This window comes from Felis catus, chromosome E3, assembly GCF_018350175.1.
Source record: "Felis catus isolate Fca126 chromosome E3, F.catus_Fca126_mat1.0, whole genome shotgun sequence".
In the NCBI taxonomy this organism is placed as follows: Eukaryota; Metazoa; Chordata; class Mammalia; order Carnivora; family Felidae; genus Felis; species Felis catus.
Window position 1 is genome coordinate 39854899 of NC_058383.1, and position 14462 is coordinate 39869360.

The 14462-nt window shown below is 58.8% G+C and overlaps 1 protein-coding gene across 10 annotated transcripts in view; it reads left to right on the forward strand.

The window, feature by feature from the left end:
- Positions 1 to 14462, forward strand: part of IFT140 (intraflagellar transport 140) — an 81073-nt gene that overhangs the window by 8517 nt on the left and 58094 nt on the right. For 9 of the 10 annotated variants that reach the window (XM_045047865.1, XM_011290728.4, XM_011290729.4 and 6 more), the window contains 9 exons: positions 2882 to 3003; positions 3119 to 3261; positions 4809 to 4984; positions 5954 to 6045; positions 6532 to 6638; positions 7217 to 7362; positions 10304 to 10507; positions 10642 to 10714; positions 12274 to 12365. In XM_045047865.1, the coding sequence (XP_044903800.1) occupies positions 2882 to 3003; positions 3119 to 3261; positions 4809 to 4984; positions 5954 to 6045; positions 6532 to 6638; positions 7217 to 7362; positions 10304 to 10507; positions 10642 to 10714; positions 12274 to 12365 (1155 nt within the window). The remainder of the gene's footprint in view (positions 1 to 2881; positions 3004 to 3118; positions 3262 to 4808; positions 4985 to 5953; positions 6046 to 6531; positions 6639 to 7216; positions 7363 to 10303; positions 10508 to 10641; positions 10715 to 12273; positions 12366 to 14462) is intronic. The other variant, XM_045047866.1, reaches the window with a different exon arrangement.

Here is a 14462-nt window from a genome sequence, read left to right on the forward strand (position 1 = left end):
CCCTGGTCTCATCTTTCCTTTCTTCTCTTGTTTTTGGTCTTTGGTGACATCACCAAACGGAGGAGTCCAGACAGGTTATTTTGTAGACTGTCCCTCAGTATAGACTTGTTGTGCTTGGCGGGGGGTGGCAGTTAGGTGACAGGTAGCAACGTGGGGAGCCTTGCAGGTTCCCGGAGCCAGTGCCAGCAGGGGTGGGGGACAGGGTTCCCCAACACCGAACACTAAGTAGTCCTCGTGCACGGGGTGCCCAGAATTCAACTCCGTTCTGACACCGTGCACCTAGAGACAGCGCCAGGTCCCACGGGTCACGGCCTCCGTCCCGCACCCCCACCCCCACCCGTACTCCCGCCACAGGCCACGGAGTGGAGGGCCCTCCTCGGGCTCTTGCAGCCGGTTAGAGTGGCTCCCAGAGGCCAGGGAACCACGTACTCGCGCTTAGCGGTGTGTGGAAGGATGCGATACAGGACACGAGGCAGCAGCCAGATGAAGAGACGCACAGGGCACGTCCGGGGAGGGCGCAGAGCTCCCGAGTCCTCGAGTCCTCGCCAGGTGCCACTCCCCCCACCCCTCCCTGCCCGGAGGCCTGCGATCGCAGTCCTGGGCGGTTATGGAGGCCTCGCTGGAGCCCTCTGAGCAGTGGCGGGTCCTCCCGGCAGCCATCCCGCCCCTGGGCAGAGACCCAAAGTCACCTTCGTTAACGTGAGCGGAGACACCTCTGTGGCCCTTCTCACGGGAGATTCCGTGAACCGGTGGTGAGGGAACGTTTGCTCCTCTGAATGAGCGAGGACATATTTGTTATCAGTCAGGGTGTCATGGGTCCTAATGTGTCACGGGTCACGTGAAGTGATGGTATGTCCCGACACTCACGTGTCAACACACTGACTGCGCGCTTTCGTCTCGTACGACATTAGACTCTTGCTCGTGCGTGGGGCTGATTTCTTGTCTTCCGAGGTGACCTGTGTCTAGAGTGTATAAAACTGTGGTGAATGTTGTCGCCACAAGGGAGACCGGGCAGCTCAGGTGTTGCCTCCGGTCTGGCACCTGGTTACCCAGAAACCTGAGGGGGCTTTGCTGAGAGACTTTGTGTGTAAGTTGCCTTTTAAGGCCGACACTACAGCTGATCCTGGAACCACCTGGGAGTTAGGGGCATCAAGCCTCTCCCAGTCAGAGATCTGAGTATAACTTTGACTCCCCAGAAGCTTACCTGCTAACAGCCTCTGTTGACCCAAAGCCTGGCCAGTAACGTAACCGTCGAATAACAACGTTTTACGCGCCGGGTGTATCATATACCGTGCGCTAACCATAAAGTAGGCTGGAATAAAGAAAACTGCAAAAAACTCACACGGAAGACAAGATACGTTTACGGCACCATACCCTGAAAGTCCACCTATAAAGGACCCACGTCGAGACCCGAGTTGTTCGAGGGCCATCTGTATCTGGAAAGCACTTTCCCGTTTACGATGATATAGTGCTCTCGGGCCTGCGGGACGATCGGGGGCACGCTGAGAGAACAAAAGGATGGGAAGAAGAGTGTGTGGCAGCCTCCTCGGGCGGGAGATGTGCCCTGACAGCTGCGTGGGCCTCCTTGCTGACGGATTCTATGGAAGTGGTGCCGTTTGGCAAAGCTCAGCATGCCTCCGCGGCCACGGAGGCCTCCTGGCCCGGGCCCGATGGCACCGTCTCCCCACCCGACCTCTCGCGCTCGTGAGCGCCCTAAGCTTGAGAGCTCGATGACTTAAAAATTGCACACGTAGTACGCCTGTCCCCAGGTGGCGGTTTCCTGGGAAAATGGCTGATCCCAGGACTGGGGCCGGGCCCTGAGCCCAGAGGATCCAGAGAGCCAGCAAGTAAGGGAAGTGCTCGCAGATCCCGCGGTCCGGGCTGGGTCGGAGGGACGCAGGAGCTAACGAAAGACCTCCCGGTGGCCGAAGCTGGAGCTCGAAAGTGAACCAAGCGGTGCTGGATTGTAACCCAAAGCGGAAAGTCACTGTCTGTGACATAAACAGGGGTATGAACCCGTGATGTAGTAATTAGTGAGTGGTGGAGAAGAGACAAATCTCTCGTCCTGAGGAACCCAAGCGATTATGTAGATGGTCCACACTCAAGCGGGTGACTTCGTTCCAAATAGTACGGGACGGAGAGAGGGGAGAAGCAAAGACTTCACCGTGGACAGGGTCACCCAAGGGACCTCACCGGGCGGAGAGGGTCAGCAGTGGCACAGATGAGGCTCGTCGGTAGCACCGATCACCCGTGTACATGACATGACGAGAAGGGCGCACGATCTCCGTGGCCTTCTCCCCGAACCTACAACCCAGCCCAGTCACAAGAAGACCGTCAGACGGGTCCCGAACGGAGGGACGCCCCACATCATCCCTGACCAGTCCTGCAAGCTGGGGGGGTCAGAGACACTGTCCCAGCCCAGAGGAGCCTAAGGGGACGTGACGCCCAAATGTCCTGTGGCTCCTGGTGGGGGGGACCCAGGGAGAAAGTAAGTGTGAATAAAGCACGACTCTAGTCAATATAGTACGTCAGTGTCGGCTTGTTAAATCTGGGAAACGCGCTATGCTAAGTAAGGTCTGCTCACGGGAGAAGTGAGGGGTGGAGAACAGGACTTCTGTGAATGATCTCTACCGCTTTTGGTAAATCTGAGTCTATTCAAAAATTGAGTTTTGAAAGCTGGCTGTGTGGCAGGTGTTATCTGGGGGAGTGAGGGTGGCAGAGGGCACACGGAAGGCTCCTGTTCCTCCCACGTTCACGGCGCACACATAACAGTTTTGTGACTTGTCGTAAAAGGAATCGGCCCTTATTCTCTCGCACCGCGTAACACTCCCACCGGTCACTGTAAGATTGTGTCTCCTTCACATGGTGTTGGGTTTTCCAGCTTGGCGTCCTGCTCTTGTGGAGGTTGGACCAAAGGGGTCGGGTACAAGGGCCTCCTCTGCTGAAGCACGACTACGGAAAACACCTAACCCACTGCATCTTCCGGCTCCCCCCTCCTGGCCAGTGAGTAAGGGCGCGGGGCTGGTGCGGGGCGGGCTGCGGGCACATCTGCAGTGACCACGCCTTCCTGTAAGGAACCTCTGGGAATCTGACTTCCTGTCGTGTCTGCCTTCCGAAGGGACCTCATTCAGCTGGCGAAGGCAGCTGTGAGTGGCGATGAGCGAGCCCTGGACGTGTTTAACTGGAGGAAAAGCGGCTTTGGGAGTCTCCTGAAAATGGGCTCTCAGGAGGGACTGTCGTTCTTCGTCAGCCTGATGGATGGTGAGAATCTTAGGTGGGGATTCTAGGACATTGAAGCGTTTGGGGGCATCTGGTAGGGACTGTGAACAAAGAGGTGATGTCTCTGCATAAAAAAGCAGTAGCCTGTGTGTGTGCCAGCCTTAGAGTGACGCGTCAGCGACTCTCGGCCATCACGGACCCAGCGTTCAGAGAAGGGCCTCACCTGGTCCTGATGGAGGCGGATGGGCTCGGCTTGTGTTTGGAGGGCTCTCAGGACGAGGCCCCGTTGGTACCTCCCCCCGCCCCAGCCGCTCCCGTGTGCAGCTCCGGGCAGGGGACGGTGCTGCCCTCTTGTTGTCCGGTCTGTGTGGCCCGGAAGCGCCCTGACCTGAGCTCTGGGGAGGGAGGGTGACAGGGCAGGACGGGCGGGGGCACCGTCTGTCTGGGTCCTGACTCCTCAGTGTGAGCAGGGACACAGGCACCCGCGGCAGCAGATAAGTGCGGTATGGGGTGCGGGCAAAGAAGAGGGGTTACGGGAGACACGAGTGTGCATGCCGCAGGAGCGAGAGCAGGGAAGGGGGGCTCACGACGGCTTCCACGGGGCGGGCCGCCGCGCAGCTCAGCCTTGACGGAAAGAAGAGAGCAGAGGGCAGCTGCCAGGGCTGGGCTTTGCCCTTGTTAGGGTAGAGATACCGCTTGTTTTCTGGAGGTAAAAAGAGACGGCTGATGGGGGGGACTTGGAGGAGGTCCAGAGGGCCAGGCGTGGGTACAGAGCCGTGGGCGGTGCCGGGAGGAAGAGGCCAGCGCCAAGGCCCCCTTAGCAGGGAGTCGAGGAGATGATGTGGGAAGAAGGCCCAGTGGGCAGGGGTGTGCGGTGGGGACAAGCCTGGCTCTGGAAGGGTCAGGCCTGCCCCTCCCACAGGAGCTGTGGGCCTCAGGAGGGTCACCCTGTGCAGTCAGACCCCTGCCTGCGAGCTCGCGGGACACGTCAGCTGAGTGAACACGTGTGGGTGTCACCAAGCCTGCCACAGACGCTCGCTGAGGCGGTGCCGGCACGGTGACGTCGTGCTGACCGCGGGCCTCGGCACAACCTTGAACTTGTAAGGTTGAACGGGAAGTCACGTTGTCCTTGGAAGCAGATGAGAGCAGACGGGGAGGGTGAGGAGGCTCCTGAGGGCAGCAGACGGGGCTGCTTGGCGGGCACTCACCGGAGGCTCCCCACCGACTCAGAAGGCTGAGGAGGGGCCGGCAGGCCGGGCAGAGCAGGGGAGGGAGGGCCTCTGGGTCGGGAGAACGCGTGCGGCTGCGGGAGGGCCGTGGCTCCAGGTCTCGGCGTCTGGGTGAGGGATGTGCACCTAATGTTAGCACATCAGGGGGAACAGAGAGTTTCGAGGCCGCCCGGCAGGTGGGCAGGGCTGAGAAGTGAAGCTTATTTCAGAGATGGCCGGGGAGTCTATGTGCAGACGGTTTTTCAATGTTTGGTTTGTAAAGTTTTATAATGGACGTGTTTATGCTTTGCAATCGCACCTAAGTAGCTACAGGGACCGCCGGCGAGTGCCTCCCACCTGGACTGACCCCTTTGCCCTTAGGGACGGTGCACTATGTGGACGAGAAAGGCAAGACCACCGAGGCAGCGTCCACGGACAGCTCGGTGCAGGCGCTCTTCTACCTGGAGAGGAGGGAGGCCCTGGTGGTGGTCACGCGGAGCCTGCTGCTGTCCCTGTTCGTGGTGAGGCCCGAGGGCGAAGCGGAGGAAGTGATGAAGGTAGGCGGGCAGCAGGGCGGCCGGGCCGGGCTTCACCCGACCTGAGCACCGCCGTCCAGGACCGTCACGAAGGTGACTCCGTTCCCAGGAGCTTTGTGGGAATCCGCCGACGGACGGGGGCGGGAGAGGGCGGCCAGCTCGCAGCCTGGACACCCGGCTCTGACTAGGGACAACTGCTCACCCCGCAGCAGCAGCTCAATTCACGGTGGGAACGGGATGGGGGACAACGTCCTGCTTCCCACCCTTGTGCAGATGGGGCCCTCACTTCCCTCCATCCCAGCCGCCACTGCCCCCCCTCCCCTGCACGCGCCCTGTTTTGCCCCAAGGCGTGTCAGTCGCCCTCCTGGGCAGCACACGTCCAGCTGTGGGGCTGCCGAGATCCAGCGAGTCCTGGAGCAGGTGTCTCAGCCCCATGTCGGCCACTGCTCTCGGCCTGCCGCTCAGCGAGGGCTGGTCCACCCTGCCTCTGGCCAGTCCCCTGGTTTGTACCAGCTGAGTCCACGTTCCTGAGAGAATTCTGAAATTCTCCTGACAATGATCCTGTAGGTTACCGAGCTGATTGATTTCTTGTGAATAGGTGTTTACACAATTACTTAGGTGCCCCTGGCACAGCAGTGGAAAATAGGGTCCTGAGTCATGTGGACCCGGGTCCAGATCCCCGTGAGCCTCTCACTGGCCGGGGGGCCCCGGGCAGAACGGGGTCACGACACCTGCCCGAGAGCGTGTGGTCATGTCTGAACGGGGCTTGCCTTGGTAGTTGCTCTAGAAACGCGCTCACCATGCGCCATGCGTGGAAGCCACAGTCGTTAGCCATTTAACATACCACAGAGAGTCGTGTGGCTGAGTGGGCGTCGCCTTTCCATGTGTCTCCACCCACCCGGCTGGCACATCCCCACCAGGCCACCGCACACTGGACGCTCCGGGCTCCAAAGAGCAACGTGCTTCCTTCAGGTTGTTTCTCGTCATCAGGTCAAGTTGAGTGGGAAGACGGGTCACCGGGCAGACATCGCGTTGATCGAGGACAGTGTGCTCGTGACCGCTGTAGGGGAGCCCATCCTCAGGTAAGAGCCCGGATGCTCGGCAGGCACCGCCATCGAGGGTCAGTCCCTTTGGAGTCACATCCATACAACCAGCTCTGAGGTCAGAGAGTAGAGCACAGCACCGACCCAGGCGTCCCCTCTCGGCCCTCACCGGGCAGGCCCGTCCCGATTCCGACGCGTGGTTTTCTCGAGCCTGGCGTGTGTGGAATCACGTCTTGGCTTATCTACCTGCCTCTGCTCCATGTGATACTTGGGTTTCTCCCATGTTAATGCCTGTGGTTGGGGTCCCTTCGTTCTCGTTGTGACCTGGTGTGTCACGAACCCTGCTCCCTTTGAATATGAACAAGGCATCAAATAGATCTAAGCATAATGACGGCGGGCCTTTCGTGTCAGAGTCCCTCGGGCTCCGTCTGCTTCCCGATCGCTGTGCACATGGAGCAAGACCCTGGGAGGCGGGGAAGGGCGTGACATGGTCCCCTGAATGGCGCCATCTGCCTTTCATTGTAGATTCTGGGATTTGGAAGGAGGAGAGAATTACGTGCTGAGTCCAGAAGAGAAGTTTGGTTTCGAGAAAGGAGAGAATATAAACTGTGTTTCTTACTGTAAAGTCAAAGGTGAGCCTTGTCGGGTGCCAGAGAGAGAGAGGCGGCCTCAGTCCTCGCTCTGTGGGCTGCAAAACGGCTGGTGGCGACTCAGAGAGCGGTAGATGGGTTGTAACTGTCAGTCGCCTGAGCAAAGTCACTGGGGAGCAGGAAAATGACAGCACGTGAAGGTCGGCGGGTTTGCTCGACAGTGTGGCCACCGTGGGTACAGGCAGGTGACCTGTGTTCCCTCCTGAAACCGCGAGGAAAAGCGTGGGAAAGTAACGATACGCATGCATGTGCCTGTACGCACGTGTGCACGCGTGTACACACACGGAGGACAGGAAAACGGGCGACGAGCCAGGCCATCGTTTATTTTGCGCCTGCCGGGCACTGGGTGCCAGGCTAGCCCCGGAAGCAGCACCGAACGGGCACCCAGACCCCTGCTCTCGTGGAAAATCCAGAGGAGCAGCGCCGGCACCCCCGGCGCACGCGGGTGGGGGCGGGGCCGGTGCCGGAGCTCACCGGGCAGAGGGCTGGTTCGGATGTTTGAGAGCCTTTGCCCCTGCCTTTAACCCTTTCACCTCAGAGAGCTTCGTTTTTACCCGCAGGTCTCCTGGCAGCGGGCACCGATAAGGGGCGAGTTGCCATGTGGAGAAAACTGCCGGGCCCGCAGAGCGGCCGAGCGGCCGAGGGCAAGGACGGGTGGGCCGTTCAGACCCCCACTGAGCTCGAAGGCAACATCACACACATCAAGGTACGCGGCACCGGGGCGCTGGGCACTCTCTCCGCCCTGCGACAGCGGAGGACATGGTTGGCTTTGCACCTGCCAGTTCCTCAGCCTAGGGCCCTGTAAAAACAACAGAATGACTCTGAAGGCCTTTGGAGTTTCGGAAGTGTGGATACGGGACTGTGGGTGTGTAGTCCTCGGTACCCCTGTTCTCCGTCCACCCACCCTCTCTCCGTCACCTCTCTCTACGCTGACAGCAGCTTTGTCGAGATGGGTAACACCCTGGTTTTCCTTTCAGTGTATTTGGAGCGTGCACTCCTCCCCCACCAACCCCCCATCCCCTGTCCTCTGTGCGCACACGTGCGCGCTTTCTGTCTCTGGGTTTGCCCGCACTTGGCGTGTCGTAGAGACGGAACCGTACAATCTGCCGCTTTCCGTGTCCGGCCTCCGTCACCGAGCGTCACGTGTCCCCCATCCGTGCCCGTTACGGTGCATGTGGGCGGTTCATCCCTCCCCACAGCTGAGGGGCGCCCAGTGCGGGCATGGACCACGTTTCGTTTCCGTTCTCCTTCCGTCCGTTCCATCGATGGACACATGGGTTGTTTCCACGTCTGGACTTGTGACTCACGTGGCCATGAACGTTTGTGTACAAGTTTCTGTGTGGACATATGATTTCATTTCTCTTGGGCGTATGCCTTTTCTGCTCTTTTATTATGAATTGTCTCCCTGTCGATGGCCCGTATTTGGGGAGATGCAGTGTCACACCTTCCTTCGCTTCTCTAGGTGCCGTTTCCTGTATTGTTTGAATATGTTTGTAGTGGCTGCTGTGAAGGCCTGTTAAACGTGACGTCTGGGCCTTCTGGCAGTTTCTGTTTGCTTTTACTTTCCAGGGTGTCTGTCATACTCTCCTGTTTTACGTGGCTCTCGATTTTTGGTTGCAAACCGTTCCTCCAGCCGCCCCCCTGCCTCCAGGGTTTCTTGCTGCCGCTTGTTTATTTGTTTGGTGGCTGGACCACCGCAGTGACGTCTCTGTCCCCTGGCGCAGCAGGCACCGTGAGGCTCTCTGACCGTCCTCTCCCTGATCTGCCGAACTTCGTGCCTCAGCCGCCCTCAGCTGCTGGCCAGTGGCTCTGGGCATCGATTGCCCCACGGTCCAGTCCCATCCGATTTGGGCAGGTGTGGTCTTTGAGCTCAGGGTCGGTGCTTCGTTGTGACCCAGTAAGGCCGCTCTAGGCATATCTGTCCCCCATTCCCTCTGGGCATCGGTCTGGCTTGTGGGGAGCTTGTAGCTCTCGTGAAGCTCCCAGCCTCCTCCCGATGCTCACACCCAAACCCCCGCTCTCTCCGAGAGCACCCTGAGGCTTGTACTTGCCCACGTTCTGTTTTCAGCGAGGTCACCTCCTCTGGCGAGTGCTTCGGAGCTCTGTTCCCATGGGCTGTCTCTCCTCCTGGGGGAAGAAAGTCTGAGTCACCCCTCCAGAGCTCAGAATGGGGACGGTGGCCACTTCTGTGCAGTGATACCCTGCCTGCCCTGCGAGCAGGGAGCCGGGCTCTGCGGCCTGTGGTCTTCTCAGGCCGCCTCTCCCAGAGTGGAGCCCACGCACCATGAACGAGCCAGGGTGCGGGCGTGGGGGCCCGGCATTCTCGGGCACCCGTGAGCCGCAGGGACCCCACCCTCACAACGTGGAGCCAGGGGAGTGAGAAACGCCACCTGGGAGATGCTGTGGCCACCATGAGACAGGGAGCCGACCTCCCGGCCACACCTGTCCGGGGGGGGGGGGGAGGGCGCCACAGACGCTGCTGTTCCTGCCGGGTCCAGCGGACTTTCCTGGGGCCTTCTTCATTTGCCTCTTGCCCAACTTCCAGAGCGTTAGGTGGCCGTTGCCTCACACTTTGCTCCGGTTGTGCCCGCCCCCGCCTCAGGGCTCCTGACCTGCTGCCTCAGACCTGGTCCTCAGACCTGCGGTGTGCAGTCCTCTGAGACCAGATCTACCTAAGCGCAGCCGGGTCAGGACAGGAAGACACACGTGCTAAGTGGTCAGGGGCGCCATATGGCACTTTGGGGGCTACCCTTAGACCCTTGTGGCACAGCCGGAGGTAAAAGTCGCTTCTCAGTGAAGTAGGGAGTTAAATATCGTACCGAGGCCAAAATGAATGGCTGCAAAGAGCATAGATTATTATCAGGTCGGCAGAGAACGTACAACTTTCTCAGATTTGAAGAGATAGGAAGAGCCCTGCTAATTTTCCTGAAGAACTTAAAGAGAAACCAAGTAAGCGCTGAGACATTCCTTAAAGAGAAGCCTCGATCTTATAAAAGTGTCATTTCTTCCCAAATAAACTTACCCATTACATGTACGTCTGTGCAGATCATGACCTTTTTTTTTTCCCCTTCCGGAGGAATTCAACAAAGTTAACTCCTCTGGGAGAGCACATGGCACATGGCTGAGGAAAACACGTACAGAATCAGAACATTTCCGTATCCCCGACCAGAACATATCTCAAAACTACAGCAATTAAAACAGTGCACGCTGGTCGCGAATGGGTAAACGTAGCCGTGGAACGGGATAGTGCAGCCAAAGCCAGACTGAGGGAGATTTGGAGGGTGATGTGAAGTTATCAAAGCAGGAGTTCATGTCACCGGAGGAGAGCCACGCGATTTAATACACTGTGTCAGCCTGCTGTCCGTTTACAAAGAATAAACATCCCTAAATTGACAATTAACGGGTCAGAACAGACCGGAGACGGGACAGCCACGCCAGTGTCTCCCTGTCGCGTCACACCTCGAGCGTCCGCGTTTTACGGTTTTCCATAAGCGCATACTTTACGCTTCAAAATCTGTAAATCGGTTTCCATAACGAGGGGAGGTAGTGCCGGGAAAACTGTCGACGCTCCGCGCGTGTGCCTCTGTCCTGACCGCGCCTCCCTCCTCTTTGCCCCACTCTCGTCTCGTCTGTGGCGCGGAACCCAGTGGGGCTCGCGGAAGGGCCTGCTGGCGGTCAACAGCATCAGCTCCGTGGTGATCCTCAGCGAGCAGGCCATGTGCTCACACTTCCACCAGCAAGTGGCCGTGGTGCAGACCTCCCCAAGCCTGCTCAGCGTGTCCTTCCTGTCCACGGGCGTGACGCACAGCCTGCGCACAGACATGCACGTCCGCGGGGTGTTCGCCACCAAGGTGACCGCGCGGGGGACGCTGGGCTCGGCCGGGCTCTTCGGTGTGGACAAAGGACCTGGCCAGCTGTCTGGGTCACTCGGGGCGGTAAGGGTGCCGGTGGCAGGTTGCTTTATGATCTCCGTGACTCTCTATAGGATGCCGTTGCTGTCTGGAACGGGAAACAGGTGGCGATCTTCGAGCCTTCTGGAGCCACATTACGGAATGCAGGTGAGAGCCTTGTCCCCCCACGGGGGGCTCACAGCACCCTGCTTTTATCTTCTCGCCATCTAACAGGGGTGCTGGTGCCCGTGGTGTGGGCCCTGGCCCAGGGCTCCGGCCCTTCACTGATGGGCGGCACCCTACCGAAGCCAGCGGGGGTGGCCGGGAAGCCCTCCTGGGCGCCGGGACAGTGAACAGCCGCAGTGCTTTCTGGGGAAGGGGGTTGCTACGATAACCCGGCTTCTGAACTGGTTCCCGACCCGCTCAGAGCAGGAGCCCCGTGGCACCTTGACCAAAGCCAGCCTGTGTCTGGAAACGTGAGATGGGCTGTCAGAGACGCTCTGTCAGCCTCCGCCTCCTTGTCACGGGCGCCTTTCCCTCACTCTTCATCATAGGCCTGCGGGAGTGTCCTGGGGCTGCTGTGACAGTGACCACAACCTAGGCAGAAATTTTCTCTCTCACAGCCGTAGAGGTCAGGAGTCCAGACTCACTTTCCCCGGGGCCAAATCGAGGTGCCGACAGGCCGCGCTACCCCCTGAGCACTTGGGGAGTCTGTCCCTCGCTTCTTCCAGCGTTTGGCGGCTGCTGGCCATCCTTGGCTTGGGCCCCATCATTCCAGGGCCTACCCGCACCGTCACCTTGTTCCTGTTGCAAATCGGCTCCCTCTTACGGGGACGCTTGTGGTTGCCTTTAGGGCCTACCTGAGTCATCCGGGACAATCTCCCCATCTCATAACCCTCCAGCTTTGCCCTTATCCTAACATTCACGGCTCCAGAGATGAGGACCTGACAGCTCTGGGGGTCGTGTCCAGCATACCCGAACGACCCTCGGGATGCGCTTCTTGGCATCCCTATATGGTTGTCTCTCCTATATGGTTGTCATGTCCACCCGTGCTGACCCCACGGGTCCGGTCATTGCGTGCTCTGGGAGGCTCTCCCTGTGGGCTTGTCTGAGCCGCTCTCACGTCCCTGGGGGTGTTGCTCCCTCACCCCAGAGGAGGCTGTCCCCGCTTCCCAACCCGTCCCTCCTTTTCTCCTCTAACACTTCATTGCCTAAATTTTCCTAGAAGACTTCCTGCCCTGCCTCGTGTTCTGGCCTCACTTAACGTCCTCTCTTCCAGGGCAGACCCCCTCGGGGCAGGGATGAACTTCTTGCCTCACAGGAAGACAGCACAGCAGGTGCTGACGTATTTTCTGTCTCCTGTGTGTCATCACCTCCCTGACTAGATAAGAACCGGTCTAGACCCAGAGACTAGGGCTGGTGGCCTCCAAAGGTCCACCTAGAGTGGACGGACACCTGCTTGAACAGCCGCACCAGCTGCTAGTTGGAGGAGAGAGGAGACGGCTAGTGAGTGGGGCAGGGCGGGGTCCCTAGTGCCGCAGCCCCGCACCAGCCCCGGGCCTGCACGCGCTGTCCCCGTGCCTCAGGCCTTGCTTTCCCGCAAGAACGCACCCCTCACTGCGCTGTGGTGAGGGCCGGGGCGAGAAGAAAACGTGCGTGAGGAGCTGAAGTCTGAGCACGTGTGCAAAGGTGGGCTGCCGTCATATCCTGTTCATCTCTCATCCTAGGAACCTTCCTGTGTGAATCTCCAGTGTTAGCCATGCATGAGGAAAACGTTTACACTGTGGAGCCAAACCGAGTTCAAGTTCGAACCTGGCAGGTAAATCGTTGCTCTGGAGCGAGAGGGTTTGATGGTAAAGCAACTAGAACAGTGTAAAAGGCCATCTGTCAGTCCAGCCACAGCCACTTACCGACTGTACGCGGCCAGACCGTAGTCCCCCGGCCCGGTGCTTGGTGGTAAACCGGACCCCAGGCTGGCTGCTCCACTGGTGACTGCCGGGATTTGTGATATCAGGGGGCGGGGCAACGGCCCCGCACAGTGATAAGGACTGGGTCGCTGGACCCCGAGTCCACGGGCTGGAAGCGGGAGGAAACGTTTGCTGCAGTTAATGTCCATCCTGAAGGCTCTGGACAGGCCCTGCCCTGCATGTTGTGTCCGTATCCCAGACACGCGCAGGAGCCCGGGGCTGACCTGGTGCGTTAGTTTCCTGAGCCTGCCATCCCAAAGCACCATAAATCGAGCGGCTTAAGGCAATAGAAATTTACTTTCTCCCAGTTCAGGAGGCCACAACCCGGGGGTGGGCAGGGCTGGCTCCTTCTGAGGTTCTGAGGGAGCGTCCATCCCACGCATCCCCTGCTTCTGGCGGCCCTGGCGTGCCTTGCTGTGCAGATGCATCACTCCGTCTCTGCCTCTGTGTTCACTTGGCCCTCTTGTGTCTGTGTCTTGTTCTCTGTGTCTTATAAGGATGCTTGTCCTCGGATTTAGGGCCACCCTAATCCAGAGCAGTCTTCTCTTGAGATCCTTAATTCCATCTGCAAAGACCTTTTTTCCAAAATAAGGTCACGGTCACAAGTTCCAGGTGGACAGATTTAGGGGCCACCGCTCAGCCCAGGACACGCAGCAGCGTTGTGTCAAGGTCGGGAAAACTTTCACGGCCCCGGTCTCAGCTCTTAGTGGGACTGCGTCGTCTGTCTCTGAGTCCTTTGCTGGGATCCGTGTTCGGTTTCTGTGGGCTGCAGTTCGCCTGCGCCGTGTCATCCACTGCTCACCCTGCGTGCCGCAGATTTCCAAGTTCTTCCTGGTGGGGCTCAGGGCGGGTGGGAAGTGCCCCTCGGGGAGGCTCTGGAATAGAGCCTCACGTGGGGATGCCGCCCCCCGCCCCACCTCCGCCGTGAGGTCCTCAACCTGTTTGAGGTGGGAGGGGAGGCAGAGAGAGAGCTGCAGGGAAGGAGGCCAGAGCCCGCTGCCGCTGGCATCGGTTGGGGACACCTGTTGAGGCCAAGAGGGGCCATGTTAACAGCTCATGAATGGCGCAGCTATGTGAGCACAGGTGGCCCGCAGGCCCCACTGTAGGGTTGGGGGGTGGACAGCCAGCAGAACTGGGCTCATCGAGGAGTAGCAGAGAATTGCATCCGGGATGAGCAAGTTACAGCAAAACCACAGCAAGTCTGCAGAACCGGGAGAGGAGGCTCTTCTGTGGGTGCCGCGAGGCTGTTGTAGACAAAACGTCCCCTGGGTGAGCTGGGGGCTGGGCTGTTGTGGGAGGGGACCTCCCTCCTGCTGGGGTAGCAGTCTATGCTTGAACAACTTATAGGCAAGGGGCCAAGCCCCCAAGCAGTCAAAATCCACATGTAACTAGACTCCCCAAAATTCTGGTGCCCAGAAGCCTTACCAGTAGCACAGTTGGTTAACGCATATTTGTAATACGTGTTGTACTACACTTGATCTTAGCCGAAAGGCCAAGAAGCAATTATCTGTGTTACATACTATATTTTGACAATAAAGCAAGTTAGGGAAAAGAGAAGAAAATCACAAGGAAAATGTCTTTAGTCTGTATCATATTTACAAAGAAATGTGCAGGTCAGTGTGTAAGTGGACAGCGCGGCTCAGAGCCCTGTTGTCCAAGGGCCAGCTGCGTATCCACTTGCACGGTTGGTCTCTTCCTGTGGAGTCTGCAACTGACCTGGCAGGTGGTGCTGAGAGCGCCCCCTGCTGGCCTCCTGACTTTTTTTTTCTAACATTTATTTTTGAGAGAGAGGAAGATACAGAATCTGAGGCAGGCTTCAGGCTGTGAGCTCTCAGCACAGAGCCTGATGTGGGGCTTGAACTCACAAACCGTGAGATCACGACCTGAGCCGAAGTACGATGCTCAACTAACTGAGCTACCCAGGCACCCCCCGACTCCATTTTCTTTTT